We start from the raw sequence: 25,098 nt of genomic DNA, 5'->3' as shown, positions 1-25,098 counted from the left end.
GTCGTAACTCCCCAAAACTGAAGAATTTGAATAGTTGCAATTGATAAAACAATAAAAACTAAATAATTTCTACCTAAACAAGTACATTAACCAATGTTCTTTAAAACAATCTTATTCAGATTCATCTTGATGCTTGTGATATACTGATAGTTGCCCTTGTTGGTCCGTAATGACTGAAAAATAGAAAATCTGTGAGTGTTTTCATACTAATGTTTATTTTAATTTTTAACATTCATTTTTTTGCCTTTGCATGTTTGATATGTCATTCCCAATTTTTGTAATTTTATAAACAGTCTCCTACTTATAAGAAAATCAAATCTTGACGGGTTTTGTAAATAAATACCCTCATAAAGAAAGATAACGACATTAGTAGTATGAAAAATGCACCTCTCAAAAATTTGAAAGTTATTTTAACACATTACTTGGTGGGAAAAAACCAATAAAGACAAAAAAAAAAAAAAACTTTTAGCATTTTCATTTTCGGATATTAATTTTAGGAAGATCACTTATAATTAACTTTAGATTTCATCATCTTATTTTTATTTCATCAGTATCTTTTCTCCTTTCTCAAAAGAAAAATATTAACGTATTCATGGATAGAACTAGCTTCCATCCTATTAGAGATCAAGAGAAAAAAGATGTAAAAAATATGAGATAAAAAAGATTTTACTGATTGTTACAAGATACACGCGCAATGCACCATTAAAGTACAATTATTCTCATCTATTCCGAAAATAATTATTTCTCATGTAGGATAGTAATTCTCCTTACTTCATGAGAGTTCTTGTGTTTCCCCATTTCCTCTTGTTTTTGGTTTTGCAAGGGAATCGGACTACGTTCATAGATTGGTTTGATTTAATCATTTAAAGATATTTATCTGACACTTTTAGTATTCCTATTTAACCTTTTTTCTCAAATTCTCTTAAAAAATGTGTAACCTAATGAGCGTTAATGTCAGCATTGCTAATGATTTGCCCTTTCAAAGAACAGTGATTGTGCTAACTCCTCGACGTCCCACAAGATATATGACGATAATGGTTTGCATGTCAAATGGAGAATGTGCACTTTATTTTAAGGTCCAATTGCGTGCCCAGCCTAGTTTAGGACTTCAATTTTACTTATAAGAGGCAATAAAGATAACTAGAGTTTGTGGGTACTCGTGTAAAGAAATTGGCAAATTCTTCTAACTTTTTCTCTTGGCCATCATCTATAATTTACTCTGGCATCACTGTTAAGTGAGAATTACTAGAGTTCGAGGGTATTCTTGTAAATAAGCTGGCTATTACCCATCCTCTAGAATTTTTTTTGGCATCACTAGAGTTTGAGGGTGTGGTTTTGATGTTGAGAGTATCCTATAACTTCTTTTTTCTTTTTTTCTTTTTGTCGTTTTTCCTTCTTTCTTTCAGGTAATTTCAGTTTCTTTGTGTGCTTTTAACAGAAAAACTATATGATACAGATGCAGGTTGCACCCCAATGTCAAGAGATCAGTTCTAATATTACAATATAAATACTCACTTCCTTCATTTTCAATTATTTCAATGACAAATTATAAGCAAATGAAAAAGGAGTCAAGCTTGGTGCTCTTTAAAGCTATAGCTTAAAGTTTTATTGACAATAATCTTTGGATGGAATCTGGCCAGAGGCGGAGAAAGTATAAGTTACGGGTTCGAACGAATCCAATAACTTTTACTTAGACCTTATATATGTAATAGGAAATTCATTAAATATGTGTAAATATTCAATTGTAAACCCAATAACTATAACGAGCTATGGGTTCGGCGACAAGTTTAGAAACCATAAACTTCAAATTCTGGCTCCGCCTCTAAATCTGGGCCAACATTCCCCCTGCTGAGGATAGTAAAAATAGCACGGGCTAGCCAGTTTTCGGATTGGTAATTGAAAAATAACCAGCATTTGCAAAGTCATTGAAAAATAGTCACTATTTTGCTGCAACACGGACCGGTCCAGCATAATATATTGGAGATTGGTGCACCTGTGTATGAACTTCCAGCATATTATAATGAAATATTTTTCGGATTTTGAACAGTATTTTCGTTCAGATTTATCTTTACATGAAAAGTGCTGAATTTCTTGCCTATTTTTCAATTACCACTTGTAAATCTGGCTATTTTTAAATTTCTCCCCTAAGGATATCATGTAGACAAACAAAGTAGGTATTTGGACATAAGAATTGTAAAATTTCAAAATAGGGGAAAATATTTGAAATTTAGAGTTTGTTTGGGCATGAATATAATTTTGGATTGTTTTTGATGTTTTGTGAGTGATTTGAGTAAAAATTTTGAAAAATAATTTTTTGGAGTTTTTCAAATTTTCGAAAATTTTCAAAATGCATTTTCAAGTGAAAAATGAAAATTTTATGAACAAACACTGATTTCGAAAAAAAGTGATTTTTTTTTTGGAAAAAGGGAAAAAAATTCTTATGTCCAAACGGGCTCAAAATATACGAGCAACAAAATCAAGCCTTCAAATATCTGTAATAAGAAGCATTCACTACAAAGGCTCATAACTCAAAAAGAAGATAAATAAATGAAAGAACGTATCCCATTTAACAGAATAGAAATGAATAGAGCGCAAACTTGTCCATATAAGACATGACATAATAATATTTACATTTATTCATTTTCAAGAATATACATGCCCATCCTTCGAGCAAAACACAGCCTATAGCAACCTAATACGTATTATATTACAATATGAATAAAATTAGACAACTGATATAGCACGGCAGCTTCTTGATGTTGATCTCGAAGTAGTGCCAATCCCCAAGAACAAAGGACTATTCAACAACAATAGGATATTATATGTCAAGACTGAATATGATGACTAACCTAATAGTTACACAAATATTAAGCTCTGAATAACATTTCACTCAGTGATATTAACGGACATGCTTCTTCATCCTGCTCTCAAAGTAGTAATGACTTCTGCACTTAGCAATCCCGAGAACTAAGGAATATTCAACAACAATAGGATATAATATGTCAAGACTGAATATAATGACTACCCAACTTGTTAAGATGGCCTCCTCATTCAACAGGATCCAGCTCAATCTGGGCAAGAAGCTCCAGATAAGCCTCTGACATTAACCACCTCTTTAGAGGAATTGTTTGTTGGAATCTATTTATCCTTTGCAGGTAAGAAATAACGAGTAATACCCAAATCCCTGTTTACTGTGTTAGATCGCTTCTGAGGCCTGAGCCATGCACGTACCTCTTCTTGAATTTGTTTTGGTAACTCCTTCAGGACATCCTGGTCAATCTCATCAATGTCGTAACTCCAGGCAGGTCTTTTAAACTGGCTGCAAAGACGAGCATCGACACTGGACTCACCCCTTGTAAGTGAATTTTCTTGAGGAGGTTCACTATGAGGGTCTGCACAATACAAATAAATACAAAATAAGTAAGAAACCCAATACTCCCTGCTCTAAATTTATGACATCCTTTTCTATTTTAGGTGTCCCAAAATAGTTAACAACATTTCAAAAAATATTCTCTTACATTTGCCCCCTTTCATCTAACATGATGGTATTAACTCGACATGAATTTTAAGATATTAGGTTGAGTTATATATTATATTAGTGATAATGAAAAAAAAATATCAAAGTAATGTTTGAAAAGTTAGTTTGATACAGAAGCATCACGTCAAAGTTCAAAGTTAAATAATTTAAATATTTGAATTCTTGAAAAAATGTGAATGTTATACATACAAATGGAACAATGTGAAAGATTTTTGACGTCAAAAAATGAAAAGAGTATCATGTAATTTGAACAGAGAGAGCGCAACTTTAATTCATACAACTATTCAGATTTAAATTTTGATGTGATATGCTCATTTTAATCTAATTATCCAACTATTACTTTAATATTTTCCATTACCACCAAGTCAAATTAACACCTCAAACGCCATGTTCAATCAACCACGATCATGTAAACAATGAGACGAGAGAGTAAAAAATGGAAAGCTAATTGAAAAAAAATTATATTGGCCGGTGAATCTGTTACCTGACAAGGAGGATGATTCGCTAAGATTAGCAGTGCTAGCATGCTCTATCTGTATGAGAGAGTCAGAGTTTTGACTTTGAAAATATCGCGAGATTGTTTGCATTCCCTAATATAACAATAGCAAAAAGAAGCTAAAAACAGTTTTCTGAAGCAATCAAAATAAAGATACTTTCAGTATTGGTAGACTGGACATTTATTCCAAGACAATTTTAAGGCATCCAATCCAAACATGGAATGTCACAATCTGAAAGGGATATAGGTGAAGATCATACAAATGACTCAGTGCTCTGATCATTGACGCCTGTTCCAGTGCAGAAAAGATGTGCATATACCTTACATGGTCTGTTTTATATGTGAAGCATAACATTCCAACACATACAAGGAGAGGAAAGATCTCTTTGATAATCTTTTTTATGAGGACAGATCTCTTTGATAAACGTTGTGATGCTTAAAATTTTTATTTGACCTCTTATGTTTAGATTATAGAAATATGATCTCAAACCAACCAACAAAGATCTATCAGCCTCATCATAGTAAATCTTTTACATGTTCTTAGGAGGTTGCATAATGATTTCTTTCTTTACTGCAATACATATATTGTTGAAGGTATAACACAACAACAACATACCCAATATTATCCCACACTGTGGGGTCTGGGGAGGGTAGTGTATACGCAGACCTTATCCCTACCTTGTGAGGATAGAGAGGCTGTTTCCAATAGACCCACGGCTCAGGAATATTGTTGAAGGTATAAATAATTTAAAAAATCTAAATCTTATTACTCGAGTGATAAGCTTTACTACAACATACTACGCAAAGTATAAATACTTAAACAAGAAGAAAGATGAAGAAAGGAAACCTAAATCTGACTGCTCAAACAATCTTTCATCTTAAAGTCAAGGAATAGCAAAAAAAAAAACTTAAAAGCAAAAAAAGAAAAAGTCAAGCAATAGCAAAATGCACAGTTCTTAAGGAAAGTACGGAGAGCAATCATATTGAAAAGGATAAGAATGGGGAAGAAAGAAAAGCCTGCGCATTTAAGGAAAGCTAAATGTGTAAGGAGAAACAGGAGAACACAGTCAATACACAGCTGTAATCCATGAAATAAGTAACTTTCTATTTTCTTAGATCAAGCAATGAAATAACAGAATGGAGTTTGAAACCTTTTCTTTATTGGACTTCCTCTTCCCTTCCTCCGACTCAAAAGTATCTCTACTCTTTTCAGTAAGGGAGACCCCACTTGATTCAGTCTGATCTTTCTCCCATCTCGGATACTCTTTCTCCCATTTCGGATACACTTCAGCATCTAAAGGATCTAAAAGTCCAATTAAAACAAAAATAGGGCAGAAGCAAAAGACAATTAAGGAAATATTGACCAAATTTTTAGCTATTAGAACCAATAGGAAGAAATACCTGGTGAAGAACATATCAAAGTCTCTTTATCTGGTAGCTGTTCAGGTGACAAAAGAAAGCCCTGCTCAAAAAGACCTAGATTATAAAGGTTTTATACCAGAGGATAATCAAAATGGAAAATACAGAAAGCAGGAATCTCACTGACAGTCTAAAGACCAGGTCTATTAAATAATTTATAGCACAAAATAAGTCATAGTACTGAAATTGTTATAACTGATATCCCAACTCAATTAAGCGGGCTTCTGGGATTACAATCAGTGTATATGGTTTGCTTCCTCTTTCTTTATTTACCAGTAACTCTTATGTCTCATCTTTTGTCTTCCCCCCTTCAGAAAAGGCTGGAGGAGTTTAAGATAACAAAAAGGGAAGACTTATCAACTACAAAATAGAAAAACAAAACTTTTCTTCTCTTTCTTTTAAGACCGACCGAACAGACCTGAAAACGTTATGCAGATACCAAATATCCAAATAACTCAAGCTAAAAGCATAAAAGATTCCTGTAGCCTATGAAAGTAGGAAGCTCAAGAATGTAGATTCGTGTAATGAGTAATGATGCGCACAAGATAGAACTGACCACAGCAAAAGATAGGAAGTTCAAAGATGTAGATTCGTACTAGTTAATTGTTTGCAGAGTAAAGAGACATTATTGCTTGAGGCCATTTTCATGATGAAAAAATGACAATATGCTATTAGCCACATCACGACTTAGCCCAAGCTCACTGTCAAGTAGGCCAGGTGGCAAGAGTTACTTGTTGAAATAACCCATAAATAGTGAAGATATCACTGTGCAAAAAAAGGAATAAGTGAGTGGACCACAGCCCACAAAGTTAAAAGACTAATGCTGGAAAGCTATAAATGGGGAAAGGGACGCCGGAGCTTCTGATGAAGCTGTAAAAGCAAGCCATGCAATATAGCTTTTTTAGAAGCCTTTCTCACGTGAAAACAGAGAGGAGAAGAGAGAGAGATAGGAGAAGAAGAAAAAGAGAAAAATCATGCATTGTATAAAGCTTCAAGGTATATTTCCTTACTTTTATTTTATATTAGCATTATTAAGCCCCATTTATTTCAAAGGCGTATCCAGGATTTCAAAATCATGGGTGCACTATGAGTGCCAGAGACCCGAGTTTTCGAGAGTGTCCGAGAGATGTGTTTTTGGTTTAGGAATTTTAAAGGTTAAAACGAAGACTAAAATAAGAGAAGGAAAAAAAGAAGCCGTATTACAAATATAAAAGGGAGAAAAAGAAACAAAAAATGTATTTAATTAGAAAAAAAGGCAGAGCACGATAATTTAACCCTATTTATTAATTAAAATATGATTTAAAAGAGGAAAGAGTATGGAATCGAACCCTGATTAAAAGATAGAAGGTGCACCTCCTTACCAATGCACTAAAGTGTTCACTTGAGTTTGGGCTCACCTATGTTAATTTAAATATTTGAGCTAAAATTTACTAGTGCTATACATGATTTCGGGGAGGAGGAAGGGTTCACATGAACCCGCCCCTTCCCATGTGCATCCGCCCCTGATTTATTTGCATTTAATGGAGGTATGAATTTGAATGGTTCAGACCTTAAACCATTTAATGAGTCTGGATAGATCTGAATCATTTAGATCATGAACCGTGGTCTTTGTTGAATTGTCCCACATCCGCGGGATTTGGGGTCCTTGGTCTCCTTATACGGTCTTGGGCAATCCTCACCTCATAAGCTAACTTTTGGGTTTGAGTTAGGCCCAAGGTCCATTTAACATGGTATCAGAGCCACTCTTGTGTCAGCTTTGCCGATGGTGGGTCAGAGTTCAATTGAGTTTAGGCAAATCACGATTAGGCGGGGCAAACCTCAGTGAGCCTAGGCGAATCCATGCGATGGGGCAAACCTCAGCGAGGACGTTGAGTCCATAAGAGGGGGTGCATGTAACCTACGTTGCTCGGACACGGGTGCAGGTGTCCGACACAGGTACAGATCTAGAGTTCAGATCCTTCAAGATGTAAATTCTAAGATTCGGGGATATGGATCCTAGTACAGGTGAGGAGATCCGGCTAAAAATAATTCAAAAAATAAAAATATAAAAGTATCTCTAAATTATGAGAAATACCTAAGTATAGCTTTTAAGTGTGAATATCTTTTTTATTTTCAAGTTGTAGATAAATAAAGGATTAAATTACTAGATAAGGTATGTTATTTTCTTCCCTAATTTTGATTCTAATTTCGGAAATCAAATTGTATCTCGTCTCGAATTTTTCCGTCCGTCGTGGTCAAAGTACCAAAATTATTTGACCAGATCCCGGACGGATCCCACACCCATATCCATACTAGTGTCGTGTCGACACGGGTGCGGCATCTAAACTGCCGTGTCGGAGCAACTTAGTATGTAACACCCCAAACTCTAGACAGAGTCTCACATCGGCAAAACACAAAAGGGAGGTTGGGTATATAAGTTAACAAGCCTTAGACCATAGTGACGCATTTTAAACTCATGAGGGCCTAGGCCCAGAGCAAAAATTTCACTAGCGAGTTGGGCTGTTACACATGGTATCAAAGTCAGGCCTATCCCAACCCAATTATTGTTACCGATGTTGGGCCCCCATATATATTGTCCACGCTCCAATTTGCAGGCTTGGGCGTGGGGGGAGGGAGGGGGGTTGAGTTGTCCGACATCGGTGGAATTTGAGGTCCTTGGTCTCCTTATATAGTCTTGGGCTATCCTCATCTCATAAGCTAACTTTTGGGGTTGAGTTAGGCCCAAGGTCCATTTAACAAGTCTTAAAAATATTAAGAGGTTAATCAAATATATTTGCGAAGATGGTCTTCCACCCAATCACCACCATGTAAGTCCTAGGGTGTCATGGAGCCATTACAATTGAAGCCTACAAGTTGGGTGTTCACGGTTCGATTAAACATCCATCCAAATCTGAGACCGAACCGATTTTCTTTTGGGTTTGTTTTTACATTTTAAAAAACTAATAATATTTGATTTGGTTTTATTAAAAAAATGAAGTAAAAATTGAACCAAACCGACAAAGTATGTATATATATATATATATATATATATATATATATATATATATATATATATGTTTTCATCAAAATTTTATCTACCATTAGTTTTATCTCTAATATGGTAATTGACTTTAGGCCATGAGCCCATTTCTTTAAAAAAATCATGAATCCAAACCCATTTTAAAGTTTAAAAAAATAACAAAAAACAAAAAACTTTTCGAAAAGTTACCAAACCGGCTAAGCCGTTTTTGTTTTTCGCTCATATTTCAGCTATCCCTTTTCAAAGAGGCAAATCAAAGGGCCAAAATCTACATCGATTTGCTACTATCCATCGTTGAAACTTGTCAAGGGAAACAACCACCATTCATCGCCGCCACTATACATCATCCCCGCTAGAGGTATACTAAGGACCCGTTTGGCCATAAATTTTGCCAAAATAAACTTGGGTTTTATTTGGCAAACACATGTTTGGCCATAGATTTTGCCTACATTTTGGCCAAATCCCAAAACCCAAAACCAGCTCAATAACTGGTTTTGGGCCAAAATATCACTATTATATTTTTTTAAAATTGCCTCAAACTTTTGTATTTTATAAAAGAGCCCACCATTTATTATTTTGTAACGATGTTGCTTCGTCTTCTCGGTCTCGTCTGATAGTATATCATATAGTTCATTATAAAAATGATAATTTTGTATCAAATTTATTTATGTTCAGGACTATGGTTTGCGATAATATAATGAATGTTATTGATAATGGTATTGTTGGGTATTTGTGATAGTTTTTAGAACTTGTGGGTATAAGTCATGTTTCATATTTTTCCAAACCAAACTTCACCCAAAACAGATGTCCAAACACATTTTCATCTTCAAACCAAACTTCACCCAAATCAAATTTTTCAAAATAAATTTGGGAATCTATGGCCAAACGCTAGCTAAATCTCTCAGTTTGTCATAACCAATTTCTTACATGAGGAATTTGCAGAATATATTTGATGTAAAGTTTGTGAAATGTGACTATGGTCGAGGGTTGCTGGTGTAATCTTAAAAAGCAAAAATTATTATAGTGATATCTATCTTGCACTGAGTTCTAATAATTGCTTTTTTCATATGGAAACAATAAATGTTGAGCAAACTACACTAGCGCCAGTGATACCTTAATCACATGGTAACACTCCTATGTGCGCAATCCTCTTAAAAAGAAATACTACTTGTGGTCAAGACCCTAGCCATGGAGGAAGTGGTAGGGAAACATCTGAAATTTGGCAATACTTTTCAAAATCAATTGATAAAAAGGATGAACTGAGGGTAAAATACAATTACTACAGTAAAGACTTTGCTTGCCTTGGTAAGAATGGGACTTCAAAGCTATGCACACATTTAAATAGCAATTGCGGCAATCCCATCTCAAATTCACTTATAGGAAGTTGTCAACACTAAAACTTAAACTTATTAATGGAGGGGAAAAAGAAGTTGTGGATAGGGTTGTTTATAATGTTACTGAGGTTAGGAGGACCATTGTTGAATTTGTGATTCTTGAACAATCATTTAAAGTCTTGAGGGAGGAATGTTTTAAAAGATTATGGCAGTTGTTTTGCCTAACTATGAGTTACCTTCTTGCATTATTGTTGCTAGGCATTGTTTGAAGATTTATCTAGAGGAAAACTAAAAGCTTAAAATGCTTATTAAGATCGGTGTTGTCAAATACTCATTTAAGGCGCGCTTAAGCCCTGAAAAGCTTAGGGAGGGTGCTTCGCCTCACTAAAGTTGTGCTTTGATGTAGTCAAGTAACTAAGGCGGGTACCTCACTGCCCATAAGTTCTATCTTGAATCGAACAGTACTAAATAACACATATAATCGTCAAATAAGTGTACTTGTTTTAAGGAAAAAAACATTATGAATGACTTTACTACTTTTTCTTGAATAACATAGATATTTTTATCTTTTTTGCTTCATTACGCCTTTTTTACTAAAACCCAGACTTAAATTGCGCTTTGCACTTAAAGCCCCAATAGACCTTTAGCGCTTTGCCAATACTGATTAAGATCAAGGCGTGTCTTACTAGTGATACAAGAACATCAATCCAAAATTTGACTTATAAGGTCATTAGTGTCCATTGGATTGATGATTAATGGAATTTGCAAATGAAAATTATTAATTTTTTTCAAACTCAAGAATATAAGGGTGAGACAATTGCTAAGGGAATTGAGGCTTATTGTTTAGATTGGGGATTGAGAGCCTATTTAAAGTGACGCCAGATAATGCAATAACTAATGATGATGTAATCAAGCACTTGAAAGGAAGGATTAATGATGGGAAAGGCGTCTTCTTGGGAAATGATATTTTACATGTAAGGTGTAATGCTCATATTCTAGATGTAATTGTAAAAGAAGGGTTGGGTGAGCAAAATGAGTCTATTTCTTAGGTAAGGATAGCTGTGAAATATGCTAAAGTCTTCTCCTACAAGGTCAGCTTCCTTTAAATCATTAGTTGAGAAGGTCAAACTAGACACTCATGGCCATTTCAGGTTGGATGTTGAGACAAGATGGAACTCAACATATTTGATGCTAGATATGGCTCTAAAATTTTCAAGAGACTTGATAAAGACCTTCACATTCTGCCAATCATCTGAAGATGGATGCTTTATCATTCCCCTCAACTCTAGACAATACCTAAAATACTTATGTTCATCAGTGTTGTCAAATGCGCGCCTAAGCGCACAAGCGAGGCTCCAAATCAGTTCGTCGCACCTCAAGCGAAACCCAAGTAGTGAAGCGTCGCTTAAGCGGAGTTTCGGGAAAAGTGCAAGGCTCTTGAAGCGTGGTCTTTTTCCAAGATTTTAAAAACATTTAAAAATTGGTAACTTTTCAGAATAGAGAATCAGAATTATAATTTAAAAAGGAAACGAAATCAAAACCCAACCTAAAAAGATTAGAAATAGGAAAAGGAAAATCAGAATCTTAAACAAAAAAAAGGAAGAGAAATCAGAAATCAAAACCCAATCCCCAAAGAAAAGGAAACACCAATGTCTTATAAATAGAGATGCAATCCACTAGAAAAAGACGCAAAAACTGAGAAGAATCTTTATTCAAGTTTTACTGGTACGTTGCTTCTTCTCTTCTTCGTTACCAGTAAAACTTGAATAAAGATTCTTCTCAGTTCTTGCATCTTTTTCTAGTGGATTGCATCTCTATTTATAAGACATTGGTGTTTCCTTTTCTTTGGGGATTGGGTTTTGATTTCTGATTTCTCTTCCTTTTTTTTTGTTTAAGATTCTGATTTTCCTCTTCCTATTTCTAATCTTTTTGGGTTGGGTTTTGATTTCGTTTCCTTTATAAATTATAATTATGATTCTCTATTCTGAAAAAGTTACCAATTTTTAATGTTTTTAAAATCTTGGAAATAGCCCACGCTTCAAGAGCCTTGCGCTTTTCCCGAAACTGCGCTTAAGCGGCGCTTCACTACTTGGGCTTCGCTTGAGGTGTGGCGAAGCGGCGAACTGATTTGGAGCCTCGCTTGTGCGCTTAAGCGCGCCTTTGACAACACTGACAAAGATGTTTTTGAGATCATTGATCAAAGATGGGAATGCCAATTGCATGAACCATTACATGCCGCTGGACATTATTTGATTCCCGAGTATTTCTATCAAGATCCGGCCATTAAGAATTGTAGAGAAGTAACGAATGGACTATATGCTTGTATTCAGAAATTGGTTCCAAGTATTGAAGTTCAAGATAAGATTGCATCTGAGTTACCATTATATACAAGAGCTGAGGGACAATTTGGACTTCCCATGGCAAAAAGATCAAGAGCAACGAGATCTCCAGGTATATGAAAATTCAATGTTTACAATTAACACTTCAAGGCTTCACGTTCAATATTTACTTACCACTAAGTCATATCTTTTTCAGTTGAATGGTGGAATCTATATGGAAATTCAGCCCCTCATCTCCAAAAATTAGCCATTAGAATCTTGAGCTTAACCGCTAGTTCAGCTGGTTGCGAGCGTAATTGGAGTGTGTTTGAACATGTGAGTTCTTATTAGACATTAGTTACATATAACTATTCGTTATTTTAATTTATTTGGTTAATTAATACAAACTTACAATTTTACTAACAATGAGATAAAATAATTCATGTGCAGATCCATAGCAAGAAGAGGAATAGATTAGAGCATAAAAGATTGAATGATCTAGTGTATGTCAAGTATAATCGTGCTCTAAGAACTCGCTTTGACTTGCGGAATATCATTGATCCAATCTCATTTGATCATATTGATCATAGTAATGAGTGGTTGGTTGGAGAAATGGGGGTAAATTTTGAAGCGGAAAATGAATTGGTGTTTGAGGGAGATGATGACTTAACTTGGGGCGATATGGCTAGAGCATCGGGAAGCGAAGATGCACAAACATACTCATACTCAATGAGACAAAGGGGACCATCAAAAACTTTGGCAGCCGGTGCTTCAAGCTCTCAAGTTCGACGTATTAATATAGATATAAATGATGTTGATTCTAAGGAATCAGAGGAAGAAGATATTGAAGGCTATAATTCTAGTGATACCAATGAGAGTAATCCTATTGAAGAAGATGATGACATTTTAGATACATATGATAATGCTAGTGATTAGAATTTAGAAGTAGAATAGTTGGTTTTGTTTAGTTGATAGTTTATCATATTTTTCACCATAATTTAACTACATTGATAAAAATAATACTACATTGCTCTAATTTTGAATATATTTGTCACTTATGTTTTTATTACGTGATCTGTAAATATATTGTACACTATTTGTTATATTGCGTTTTTTTGCACTAAAGCCCGCACTTTGAGTGCGGGCTTTATAATACTACATTGCTTTATAGTTTATCATATTTTTCACCATAATTTAACTACATTGATAAAAATAATACTACATTGCTCTAATTTTGAATATATTTGTCACTTATGTTTTTATTACGTGATCTGTAAATATATTGTACACTATTTGTTATATTGCGTTTTTTTGCACTAAAGCCCGCACTTTGAGTGCGCTTTGCGCTTTAAGCCCCAACAGCCCTTGTCGTTTTTTTGCGCTTTTCGCCTTTGACAACACTGATGTTCATTATAATACATCTAGAAAAAACATTTTCAAATTTTAGAGTTGCATCTAACATCAAATATGTTGGGTTCCACCTCGTCTCAACATCCAAATTCAAAAGACCATGAGTGTCTAGTTTGACTTTCTCAACATATGATTTAAAGCAAGTGGATCTTATAAGAAAAGACTTACAAATTTCACAATAATCTTTACCCGAGAAATAGATTCATTTTGTTCGCTCAATCCTTCTTTTATAATCAAATTTAGAATATGGGCATTACACCTAACTATATAAAAAATCATTTCCCAAGATGATACCTTCCAATCATTAATCCTCCATTTCAAGTGCTTGATTGCAACATCTACATCATCTAAGTTCACTGTGAATAGGTTCTCAACCCCACAATCTACAAAGCAAGTCTCAACTCCCTTAGCAATTGTCTCACACTTATGGTATGGAGTTTGAAAAAAATTAAAAAACTTCTTTGGCAAATTCCATTCATTATCAATCCAATGGGCAGTAATGATCATATAAGTCAAATTTGATTGATGTCCTTATATTACTAGTAAGATACATGTTTATTTTTAATAAGTCTTTTTAAGTGTTTTTTTCTCCTCTAAATAAATCTGCAAACACTATCTACAACCAGTAATACGAGAAAAGTAACTCATAATTAGGCAAAACAACTATCATTAATCTCTTGAAGCATTTTCCCTCAACAACTTTAAATGGTTTTTCATCAAGAATAACAAACTCAGTAATAGCCCCTCTTAATCTCAACAACATTATAAACAACCATTTTCAAAGCTCCCTGCTTCCTTCTTTAATAGGTTTTTCATCAAGAATAACAAATTCAGTAATAGCCTTCTTAATCTCAACAACATTATAAACAACCCTTTTCAAAGCTCCTTGTTTCCTTCTTTAATAGGTTTTAATTTTAGTGTTGACTACTTCCTGTCAATGAATTTAAAAGAGGCTTTGTCACACTTGATATTTAACTATGCACATAGGATAGATGTCTCATTCTCACTAAGACAAGCAAAGCAAAGTCTTTATTACTATAATTGTATTTTGCCCCCAGCTCACCTTTTTTATCCTTTTTTATCACCATTTGTATCAATAAATTTTGTAAAATGTTACCAAATTTTACCGTATCACTCTCTATGGCTAGAGTCTTGACAACAAGTAGTAGATTTTGTTTTATTTTTGGAGGATTGTGCGTTGTAGAAATATTAGGATCCTTACCGTGTGCTTGAGTTATCGCTGGCACTGGTGTACTTTGTTCAACCTCTATTGTTTCCAACTGGAAAAAAAATTAAAACACAACCAAAAAGAGATTTTACTGTAATAAACTTACTTTTTAAGATTATGCTGAACACCAACCACATTCCACCATAGTTGCATTTCACAAAATCTACATCAAAAATATTTTGTAAATAATAACCCTATGAAAGAAATTGGTGATGAAGAAACTAAGAGATTTGAGAGATGGTGTACAGTGGCGATGATAAATGATGGTTGTTGCCCATTGATAAGAGATGGATAGTAGCAAACCGATGTGGACTTTGGACTTTTGCTTCCCTCTTTGAAAAATAATAGCTGAAATGGGGGGGGGTAAACTTTTGTAAAGTTAAATTTTTTAAACTTAAAATGGATTTGTTTTAATGGCCTTTTTTAAGAAATAGGCTTATGGCCTAAAGCCATTACCTTATTAGAGATAAAACTAATAGTAAATAAATTAATATATATATATATATATATATATATATATATATATAAGTTATTTAAAATTATTCATAAACCTAGTGAAATCCCACAAGTAGGGTATGGGGAGGGTAGTGTGTACGCAGACTTTACCTCTATCTTATGAAGGTAAAGAGGTTGTTTCCGAAAGACCCTCGGCTCAAGAACATTAAATATGAAGCAACAGAGAAACAATAGCATCAAGGTAATGAGACAATGGAAGCAAATAATACGAGTAATGACAGAGATCCAGGGATACGAAACTACAAGAATAGAGCCAATCCTACTGCTAATAATGACTCACCGTTTAAAAACAAGGGACTAGGAATAGAAAAAAACCCGACTAGTACTACTACTGGTAAGACAAGGCGAAACTTAGACTATCTATCAACACACCATCCTAATTCTCGACCTCTACACCTTTCTATCGAGGGTTATGTCCTCGGTAAGCTAGAGCAGAGCCATGTCCTGCCTAATCATCTCAACCCAGTTCTTCTTAGGCCTCCCTCTACCCTCCTCTGACTCGCCATGGGCAACCTCTCGTACCTTCTAACGGGAGCATCAGAGTCTCTACTCTTCACATGACCGAACCATCTCAACCTCGATTCCCGCAACTTATCTTCCACACGAGCTACACCCACTTTATCCGTATATATTCATTCCTAATCTTGTCTTTTTTGGTATGCCCACACATCCATCTCAACATCCTCATTTCTGCTACTTTCATCTTTTGGACATGAGATTTCTTGACTGGCCAACACTCGGCTCCATACAACATGGCCGGTCTAACTACTGTTTTGTAGAACTTGCCCTTAAGTCTAGGTGGCACATTCCTGTCACACAAAACACCAGAAGCAAGACTCCACTTCAACCACCCGCACCTATACGATGTGCGACATCCTCGTTGATCTCCCCGTTACTCTGTATTATAGACCCAAGATCCATCTCTCTTGGGGATGAATTGTATATCAAGCTTCACATCCACTTCTACTTCATGCGTCCCAACACTGAACTTACACTCCAAGTATTCTGTTTTTGTCCTGCTCAACTTGAAACCTTTAGATTCCAGTATATATATATATATATATATATATATATATATATATATATATATATATATATACATATATATATAATTATAAAAATTTGTGTATTAAATTTGTTGGTTTGGTCCGGAAAAAAGAAAAAAAAAATGTTATAGGTTTTTTTAAATGTAAAACCAAACACATGTTACCTTCTCAAAAAAAAAATGTAAAACCAAACCAAACCCAAAAAGAACAATCAGTTTGGTTCGGTTTCGTGAACACTCCTAGCAATATCTATATCCAATAGCCGCAGTAAGTTACTCTAATCACACAACGTTAACAGGCAAACTAGCATATCCTCCCAAACAGCATTCAGATAATCCTACTTCATTCAACGTACCACTTTGCCCATAATGTCTCAAAATACTGTAAAGAGTCAACAGTAGAAGGTTTTTGGGCCATACCTAAATATTTTTACTGGTACATAGCGAAGCCAGTATCATATCTCTAAGTAAAGATGTCCACTTCCATCAACTGATAGTTCGCTATATAGGAGGGTTGAGTAGCCTTTAAGTTTTCAAGCCAGCAAGTGGCTGTGCTTTGGTTTTTCCCCTAATGCTGCTGTAATGCTTTTATGTACTCTTTTACTCAATTAACCAACATCTTTTTAAATCTAATATATTGAATTTTCTGCAGTAAGCGAGGATTTACATAGCCTTTTAACTCCAACTCATTAGGGACTGAGGCATAACATTTGTAGTATATCGAATTTTCTGCTAAACCCAACCACGGCTCAAAAGTATCATATTTGCATCTATATAAGTTTTTCGCAAGTGCAAGTGATTGCAACCGAGGAGAGGAGTAGACAGAAGCGTAATCTCAACTGAGGTTGGTTTGCCTCATGATTCACTTTCCACCAAGCAAAAGCAGTCCCCATGAAACATGCTTTACATTGTCTTGGACACTCCTATTGAACCTGTCTCTCAAAAGTTTGGGTAGGTTATGATCTCTTTTAAGCACTTCTCACAAGGTCAACAAATTTCGAGAAGTATTAAATTTAGCTACAAGCATAGAGAAAATCCAGGCACATATATTGCAGATAATTGCAGTCAAAGCAAATTATCAGTAAGACATTTAAGAGAAAAAGTGTAAAGAAAATACGTTCCATACATGCATCACTAAATTGATAAGGCATTCCTATCCACCACGCCCCCCCCCCCCCCCCACACACACAAAAAAAAAAAAAAAAAAATCCGCACTAGCTTTTTGAAATATACCATAATTAATATTCAAAATAATCTGGATTTTATCTGAATCACGACTTGTAAACATTATATTGTATGGATGATGTTCTTGTATTAGACCAATGCAGATTGAAACAAACAAGAACCAAGAACGACATCAAACCTTTTCTTTGAACATCTCCTTGTCCTCTTCCTCTATGGAATGTTTAGTCTCTTTATCTTCCTCATGTCGAGCTATTCGTTCTGTTGACTGCAAAGTTGGATGACCTCCACTTCTTAGACAGTTCTCTGTAAATTCAATTCCAAAAGGTAAGACAATCAATTAACAAAAGAATGCCAAAAGACAAATACAGATGATAACTAGCATAGGGGCATACAACCTGAAGGTGACAAAAGTGGAGCATCTTGGATAAGCTTTTCGCTGGATAGTTTTACTTGAGGGTAAATTTCCTCTAGGTTTTGAAAATAATTCATGATAGACCGTGTACCCTGCCAATAGAATTAAATAGGAGAATTTAATACCATGACGCTAAGCATATGCTAGATGTAAAAATCAACCGGAGCACGAAGCATCTCGCATTCACGCAGGGTCGGGGGAAGGACCACATCCCAAGAGGTGTGATGTAGGCAGCCTAACCTAATGAAGCATTAGTGGCTGATTCCACGGCTCGAACCTGTGACCTATAAGTCACATGGAGACAACTTAACCGTTGCTCTAAGGCTCCCATTCAAGTAAAAAATCAACCAAGAAACATATTGAAAAATAAGTCTCAGTTAAAACGAAACAACAGGAAACCCTATACTCAAGTAAGATTTCCCTAAAACATTTCAATTTTTTTTATACAATTCACTCCATGGGCCCAAGCTTCTTAATTGAACTGTCAAATAACTAGCCAGAAACATGCAGCAAAGAGCAAAGTTGGAGCTCTTCATTAGTAGCTCCACTCAGCTGCACTTGACCTACTTAAACTACCTTATTTAGCAACAGAGAAATTAAGTTTTTCATCCTTTCCTCTTCAAATAACCTCAAATTAAGTAAACTCCTTTTGTCAATTGGATGTTTATTTAGGATTATAATTTACCATAAACAGATCGCATGGCACTTCCTCTTGTTTATTTGATCCTTATAGACTTTAATCTGAGATTACCTTTTTGTTTATCTTTGCTTCCACACAACAAAATTTATAGGTAACTCAGCGAATACACGTAATATAGTTCACCTTAAAGTAACTTCTAGCACAGAGGATATTACTCATTCCATGGATATTAATTTGTTCAAGGTTATGTTTTAATAACTGTGCAATTTCACCCCATAGTTGCTTCAAGAACCTGAACATATTTCAAACTGAGAAATAATCAATGAAAATAGAACATATGGTAAATCTGAAGAGGCTGCTTCGAGTTAGAGTAGAGTTTCATGTTCACTTGCAACAAAGTTAACCACCTTAATGTTATCAGCACTAATAAATGTAAACCAGATTTGGGAAAAACTGCCTGAGGCATATACACCGCAACAGGAATTCTGTCAGCAGCAACAATGCTGCCATTATGCAGGGAAAGTCATTTGACCATGTTCATTTATTAAAAAATAATTCCTTTCTGAAATAGAGACCTGTTAAGAACCTATGAGACAAGTAGCAAAAATGCGATCAACAACAAGCAAATTCAATTTGGATGGAGTCATGGAGTTCGGAATAATCAATTAGAGAAAGAAAAGCATCACAAAATAAACTTTAATAAGAATTAAGCCATTTACTGATTATATCCAAACTGTAACCTGAAAGAAGCAATCAAGAAAAGGAATTTATCATATCAAGTTTTAATAGTAGTTGTGCAATCCCTTTCTCATATATCATTACAACAACAACAAACCCAGTGTAATCCCACAAGTGGGGTTTGGGGAGGGTAATGTGTACTCAGACCTTACCCTACCTTGTGAACATAGAGAGGTTGTTTCCGGTAGACCCTCGGCTCAAGGAACAGTGAAAATAAAGCAACAAGCAATTGCAACAAGGTAACAAGGCAATGAACTTTCTCATATATCATTAAGAGAAACAAAAACCATCTTTATGAGCTTTCATTTGTTCATTCGGTACTTCGGTTTACTCATCTCAGAGGTTTATGAATTTATTCCATGGAGATTTGGACATAGGATAAAAATGTGAATGGAAAAGGATGAAAGAAATACATTATTGTTACTAGCAACTTAGAACTTACAGATGGTATGGCTACTATTTTACTGGCTGAAACAGAAAGACCAGTTATTCCCCACCCACAGTTTTGATTTCCTGAAGTCTTCACATTGTACTGGCCAAGATATTCACGCAATCCTGCTTGAAACAGGCTGAGGGCATCTTCCTTAATCTTGGCAGTCCCATACCTTAGTGGACATGACTTTGATGGAAATTTCTTAAACGAATCTGCGTCATTTGACTGCACATAGCAAATATTAAAGTATGCAAGTTCAGGAAACTCTAAATTGCTAGGGAACTTGCAAGTAGTCATGTCATCATGCTGGAGATATGACAAGAAAAGCCAACCTTGTGTGCTTGAGCATGTAGAGTAAGAGTATGTGCAATCCGCTTATTCTGTTCTAGATCAGACTGAAGACGTTCACTAAGTTCTTCGCAGAGTTCACTGAGCCACTTTTCAACCTAGAAACAAATCAATAAAGTAGAGTAGGTCCAATTACAATTGGTAGATGAAACATTTAGTAACTCAAAACAAAATTCCAATGTAAATGTACACAAAGTAAAAATCAGAACATCGTTGCTTCTATTTTTCCCTAAATCAGTTATTTCTAACTGATACGAGTAAGATAGATCAGTGATCATGCAGAAGATGGATGTTCAGTTTGGGAAAAACTTACAGAAGCAACAGTTTTAAGAGCTCGAGGTCCAGGGAATGTCTTTCCCGAACCATGACTGTTGGGAAGAAGGCGTTCCTTGACCTCTTCCCCACTAATGCCCCTTGCTGTATTACATAACCAGGAACTGTACAAGTTAAGCACAACAAAGTCAGTAGGCCACAGAGGGGCTACATGGTAAGACTAAAAATTAAAGTATTAAATCTCAAGAACCAAACGTGTTGTCAGTAGACAACAAACTTAAGTTAATCAATTGTAAGGGAAAATTTTTAAGCTGATCAATCTTAAACTAAATATTGAAAGGTCAAGATGGTGGAATATATCATTAAATACAAAATTGATTTATAGTTGATTTTAGGTTATGCGAGCTTATTACTTGGTACTCCCTCCATCCAAGAAGAATTGCAGGGTTTGAATTTGAAGTACAAGCGTCAATCAACTTATCTAGTAAAATAGACTATTCATTTCTTAATATTTTTGTAAAACATTACATATTTAATGGGCTACATTAAAAACCATTCATTTCTTAATATTCAGAAAAAATTTCACATATTTAGAAAAGTACAGCAAAACCTAGGTAACATTATTTTAATAGTTAAAAATGTTTTTAAGATGTTCTGAAAATTATATTCAAGGAAAATTAGTTTGATTCTCCAAATAATAATAGTGGCATTCTCATTGGGATGGAGGGAGTAGCGTATAATTTCAACTAACTTCAAATGCTTACCAAAAGCTAATTTTTTGTATAACAGGAAAGCACCATAATGAAATACAGTTAATTTTCTCAACTGGTTAATATACGAAATAATAGTTAATTGTCAATTTGTCCATGTGCGGTTGCATTTTTCCTTTTTCTTTTATTTAATAATATTTAATCTCAACCCTGTTCAACTTGTTAGTGATAGAATCAATTTCTTTGACTTGCCATAGGATTTTAAATAGAGCTTTATGTATTACTCTTATCAGTTTTCTTATCTTATTAAACATGTCAAATATGTGGTCACTCAATAAATTCTAATTTCGAACGGTTGAATTAGGTTATCGAGAAATGACATTTTCAGAATGATTTTCAATCAACTTCACTAGTGTCTATCAACATATAAAAAGAACCTTATTGAAAAACCTAGAAATTTTTAGGATAAACATAATTGACCAATCTGATCACGAAATTGCAAGCAAGTGTTCTACTCTGTCTATGCACATCAAACAATTCTATAAAAACACTAAAAATTTATAAAACTGAAGTAGGCATATATATCAGCTCAGAAGCATAACACAAGAAGAAGTAACAGAAAAAATGATGAATTTAATTGGGAAAAAGTAAAATCAAGGTTATCAGTACACTGGCGTTTCACAAGACCTGTTTTCCTGTTTATATTACTTCCATTAGAAGAGAGAAAAAAGCATTCTACGAGGGTGTTTGGGCAAAGCGTAAAAGCTAGTACTGCTTAAAAAATTAGTTGACCAACTTTTTAGCTAACCCAAACGCCCCTATGAGACTAGACTAGATATGGATAATTCCACCTTAATTAGAAGCATGGGAATAATTACTAAACTGTAGTGAGTAAAGCTATCTTGAGACAGTTTGGTCATAAAATTCCTTATTTTCATTCTTTATTTTAATTCACGGTTTTAATTCAACTAGTGGTCTTCTTGCCTTTAAAAAAGGAGTAAGCCCCAACATGGGCAATGATAGACAGACCAAAGATTTACGAAGACTAACACATCTGAGACTGCGAGTAGATTATCACCCAGTATTTATTCCATAATACTCTTGTAGCTTCTCTTCTGAAAACTGGAGCAGATCCCCAACAGTGTTCACACCTAAGTCAATTTGCAAAGAAGTTCCAAGTTTTCCTCCAAGCTGTTTCCTGCGAACGAATTGTATACCAAGCCATGTTTAAATAAAAGTATTTACAAGAATATACAAGCCAAGAAATATCATTTACATTATAGAAACCATGTGCGACACCCTAGAGCAGTCAATGGAAAAGATTGAGAATAAGAATATAAAAAGAAAATAATTCAACCTCAATAAGACATAATTAAGCAGCCAGCATATTATTAACTATTCAAAAGATGGTAATAAGGTGTCAAGAGAGGATTTCTGTGCAAACCCCTACATTTTCTTTATAGGCAAAGTTTCAAGTAATTTGCTGACGGATGAGGAAGGCACCACAGTTTGCTGAGCAGGTTTATTCATTCCACTTGCTAGTTTGGCCAGCATCTGCTCACAATTTCATACTCAAGTTACTAAAAACCTTCTTCCAAGATAAATCATCAAATAAAAATTGATGCATTTTTCATTTAAACTGAGAACTATATCCACCTTATTATAGTTGCAAAATATTAAGTATTTCCACCTTATTATGAGCAATGCCTGCAGAACAAGTGAACTCAGTCTCTTCTAATACTTGCAGCCGAAGTTCTGCAACAATAAGGGCTCCACAGGCTAACAACTTATCACGGCGACTAGCATCACTTCTAGTGAGCCAATGTCTGACATTCTCTCCGGGATCGCTACCAACCTGTGCAGGAACTAAGTCAGCAGATATCAGCAGAACGCGAGGGATATGGATAAAATACAAAAATATAAGTATAACAGAAAAAAGCAAAAATGTATTTAAGAAAGGCCAATACGAAAAAATTTGCAACATTATTTTGCAGAAGTCCATCATATTATGCAGGCCTGCCATATATATTTTCTTATCTCCGTTACTATCATTTCAAAATATAATAGAGTTTACTTTCTGTTCTAGCATTTCATTACTTGAAATGAGAAAATAGGCCTTGATTGATCAATGATATGCTCTGCTGATTTGTCGGAGTCTGAAACAGCCTTCTAAATGAAATCCAACTTCAATACCCTAAACTAATGTTGCTCTTGAATGCCATTACCCGATCGCACTAAAGTTTCTTGCAGTTAGGAGGAAAAACAAACAAAAAAAAAACCGCTGCTTTAAATGACATCTACTACCTCAAGACCCAAAACATGTGATTTCACTGCTTCTTCACTGATCGTGTCCAGGCACTCAGGAGGATTATTTGCCAACATTGCTTCAGCAGCTATAGTGAGATCCAAATACACTTCATCAATTGAAGCACGCTCACATCGGCCTCTTCTTGAAAGTATGGCGACAACCTGCAATTATGTTATGCTATGATTATCAGCACACATTTTTCGTTCTTAAAGCACAAGGATAGCTTTCAGTATCAATGGACCTCTGAGCCTGCATTCCTGTAAGAATTTAGGTCAGCTTTACCACGGGCAACTGGGACTTGAACAAGATGAATCTCCGGACAAACTTGCTTTGCTTCATCACCTCGCATTGAGCTTAAACATGTAAATATTTCAGTGCTCAAACAATTGATGCGTATCAAAAGTTCTCCAAGAATAACTGGCTAACTACTCATACAGTCAAAGTCACACAGACTCACCGCTTCACCCCAAATTTACGAGCCTCATAACTGACGGCGATCAGCCCCCCACCTTGCCAAGAATTGTACTGCACAACAGCAGCGGGTTGACCTCTTAGACTTGGTTGCTTTCGCTGCTCCACTACAGATACACAGTGTGACCAGTTAGACAGACTATAAAAATGACATCATGGCGTAACGAAATTGCACAGCAATAAGGTAAATACACAAGAAAAAGCTGGTAGCATATCACTATTATTAAAAAACATGGTAACATCACTATCTCATGATCATTACAGAAAGAACTTCAATGGCCTAATGTGTACCATAGTGCATCTGTTCAGTACATAGATATATCAAAATGTCAAACTAGATTCTCAATATGAAGGTTGTAATGCGTACATACACCAATAAGCAGAGCATTATTTAGCCCTAACTGTAAGTGCGCATCATAGAGTCTTCGCGTACCTTAGTATTACAAGAATTCTTAATTTTCACAACGATTTCATATGTGAAATTCAACTTTCTGTGTTGTAGAGTTTCATCATAATTCCAAAGATGATTCGAGCAAAAAAAAAGGGGGGAAATTGTGATTTTTAAAAAGGGAAATTAAGGGAAACTATTTACAGTGTCAAGTCTGCTTATGCCCTAATATCAGTACAAATTAATCAAATGTGATGAAAATTCCAAATTTTTCAGGTAAATGGGAAGAGGAAAATGAGAACCTTGAACATAGAAGCAATCCATGTCGACATGAGCAATAACTCTAGAATCCGATGACTCAGGCCTTGCCACCGGCATATTTCTCTCTCCCGTCAATCGTCTTTTACTATTTTCCCCACCAATTCCTAGGCGGGTAACATTTGAACTTTTATACCCTAATACTAGAGGATGAGCATGGGCCGAAGCACTATATTGCATATGAGGTCTTTTTTTCTCAATCCTTACATAAATAATTGATTGGATGCACAATTTACTTTTTTTATCGAGTATAAATAGATTATATATAAATACATATATTTGTTTACCCTTAAAATAATATAATTAAATTTATACGTGGTTTATAGACAAGTAAACTAATTTGATCCTAAAATAATAGATGAATTAGACAAAAATGTAATATTTAGCCTTGAGACGAAGATAAAATAGCAGAAATTATAATTTCGGGAGCAGGGCTTCCGGGGACAATAACAACAAGATCAGTAAACAAGAAGATAAAATTATATTGAGCTTTAAATAGAGTGTAGCATATGTTTTTCAGAAAATTCGTGTCCTTTACAATGATAATAGAG

The 25,098-nt window shown here is 34.9% G+C and overlaps 1 protein-coding gene across 5 annotated transcripts; it reads right to left on the bottom strand.

Annotated features, from left to right (window-relative positions):
- Positions 1–2,544: 2,544 nt before the first annotated feature.
- LOC104092245 (DNA polymerase eta) lies at positions 2,545–24,720 on the bottom strand. 5 transcript variants are annotated; one of them, XM_070191988.1, is made up of 18 exons: positions 24,532–24,719; positions 23,828–23,948; positions 23,612–23,723; positions 23,367–23,531; positions 22,753–22,917; positions 22,513–22,616; positions 22,141–22,260; positions 20,393–20,516; positions 20,064–20,177; positions 19,741–19,956; positions 17,904–18,012; positions 17,687–17,811; positions 14,757–14,814; positions 13,829–13,917; positions 5,436–5,496; positions 5,186–5,337; positions 4,023–4,128; positions 2,545–3,392 (listed from the first exon to the last, which is right to left on the bottom strand). In XM_070191988.1, the coding sequence occupies exons 1-18, from the start codon at positions 24,605–24,607 to the stop codon at positions 3,139–3,141; spliced, it is 2,271 nt and encodes a 756-aa protein (XP_070048089.1). In that variant the 5' UTR covers positions 24,608–24,719; the 3' UTR covers positions 2,545–3,138. The 5 variants fall into 5 exon arrangements, with proteins under 5 accessions (XP_070048089.1, XP_070048091.1, XP_070048102.1 ...); XM_070191990.1 differs by having other exon boundaries at positions 5,186–5,328; XM_070192001.1 differs by lacking the exon at positions 19,741–19,956 and having other exon boundaries at positions 24,532–24,720.
- Between the last annotated feature and the right edge of the window lie 378 nt (positions 24,721–25,098).

This window comes from Nicotiana tomentosiformis, chromosome 1 (genome assembly GCF_000390325.3).
Source record: "Nicotiana tomentosiformis chromosome 1, ASM39032v3, whole genome shotgun sequence".
In the NCBI taxonomy this organism is placed as follows: domain Eukaryota; kingdom Viridiplantae; phylum Streptophyta; class Magnoliopsida; order Solanales; family Solanaceae; genus Nicotiana; species Nicotiana tomentosiformis.
This window is presented reverse-complemented; position numbering and strand designations above follow the sequence as displayed.

Bases quoted from the DNA above. Each gene is read 5' to 3' on its own strand.
- LOC104092245 (XM_070191988.1), bottom strand. From the start codon at position 24,607: ATGCCGGTGGCAAGGCCTGAGTCATCGGATTCTAGAGTTATTGCTCAT. The intron at 5,338-5,435 runs GTATTTCTTCCT...TTGGACTTTTAG, and splicing joins TTTGATATGTTCTTCACCAG to ATCCTTTAGATGCTGAAGTG. The intron at 4,129-5,185 runs GTTTCAAACTCC...TTGTTATATTAG, and splicing joins GGAAGTCCAATAAAGAAAAG to GGAATGCAAACAATCTCGCG.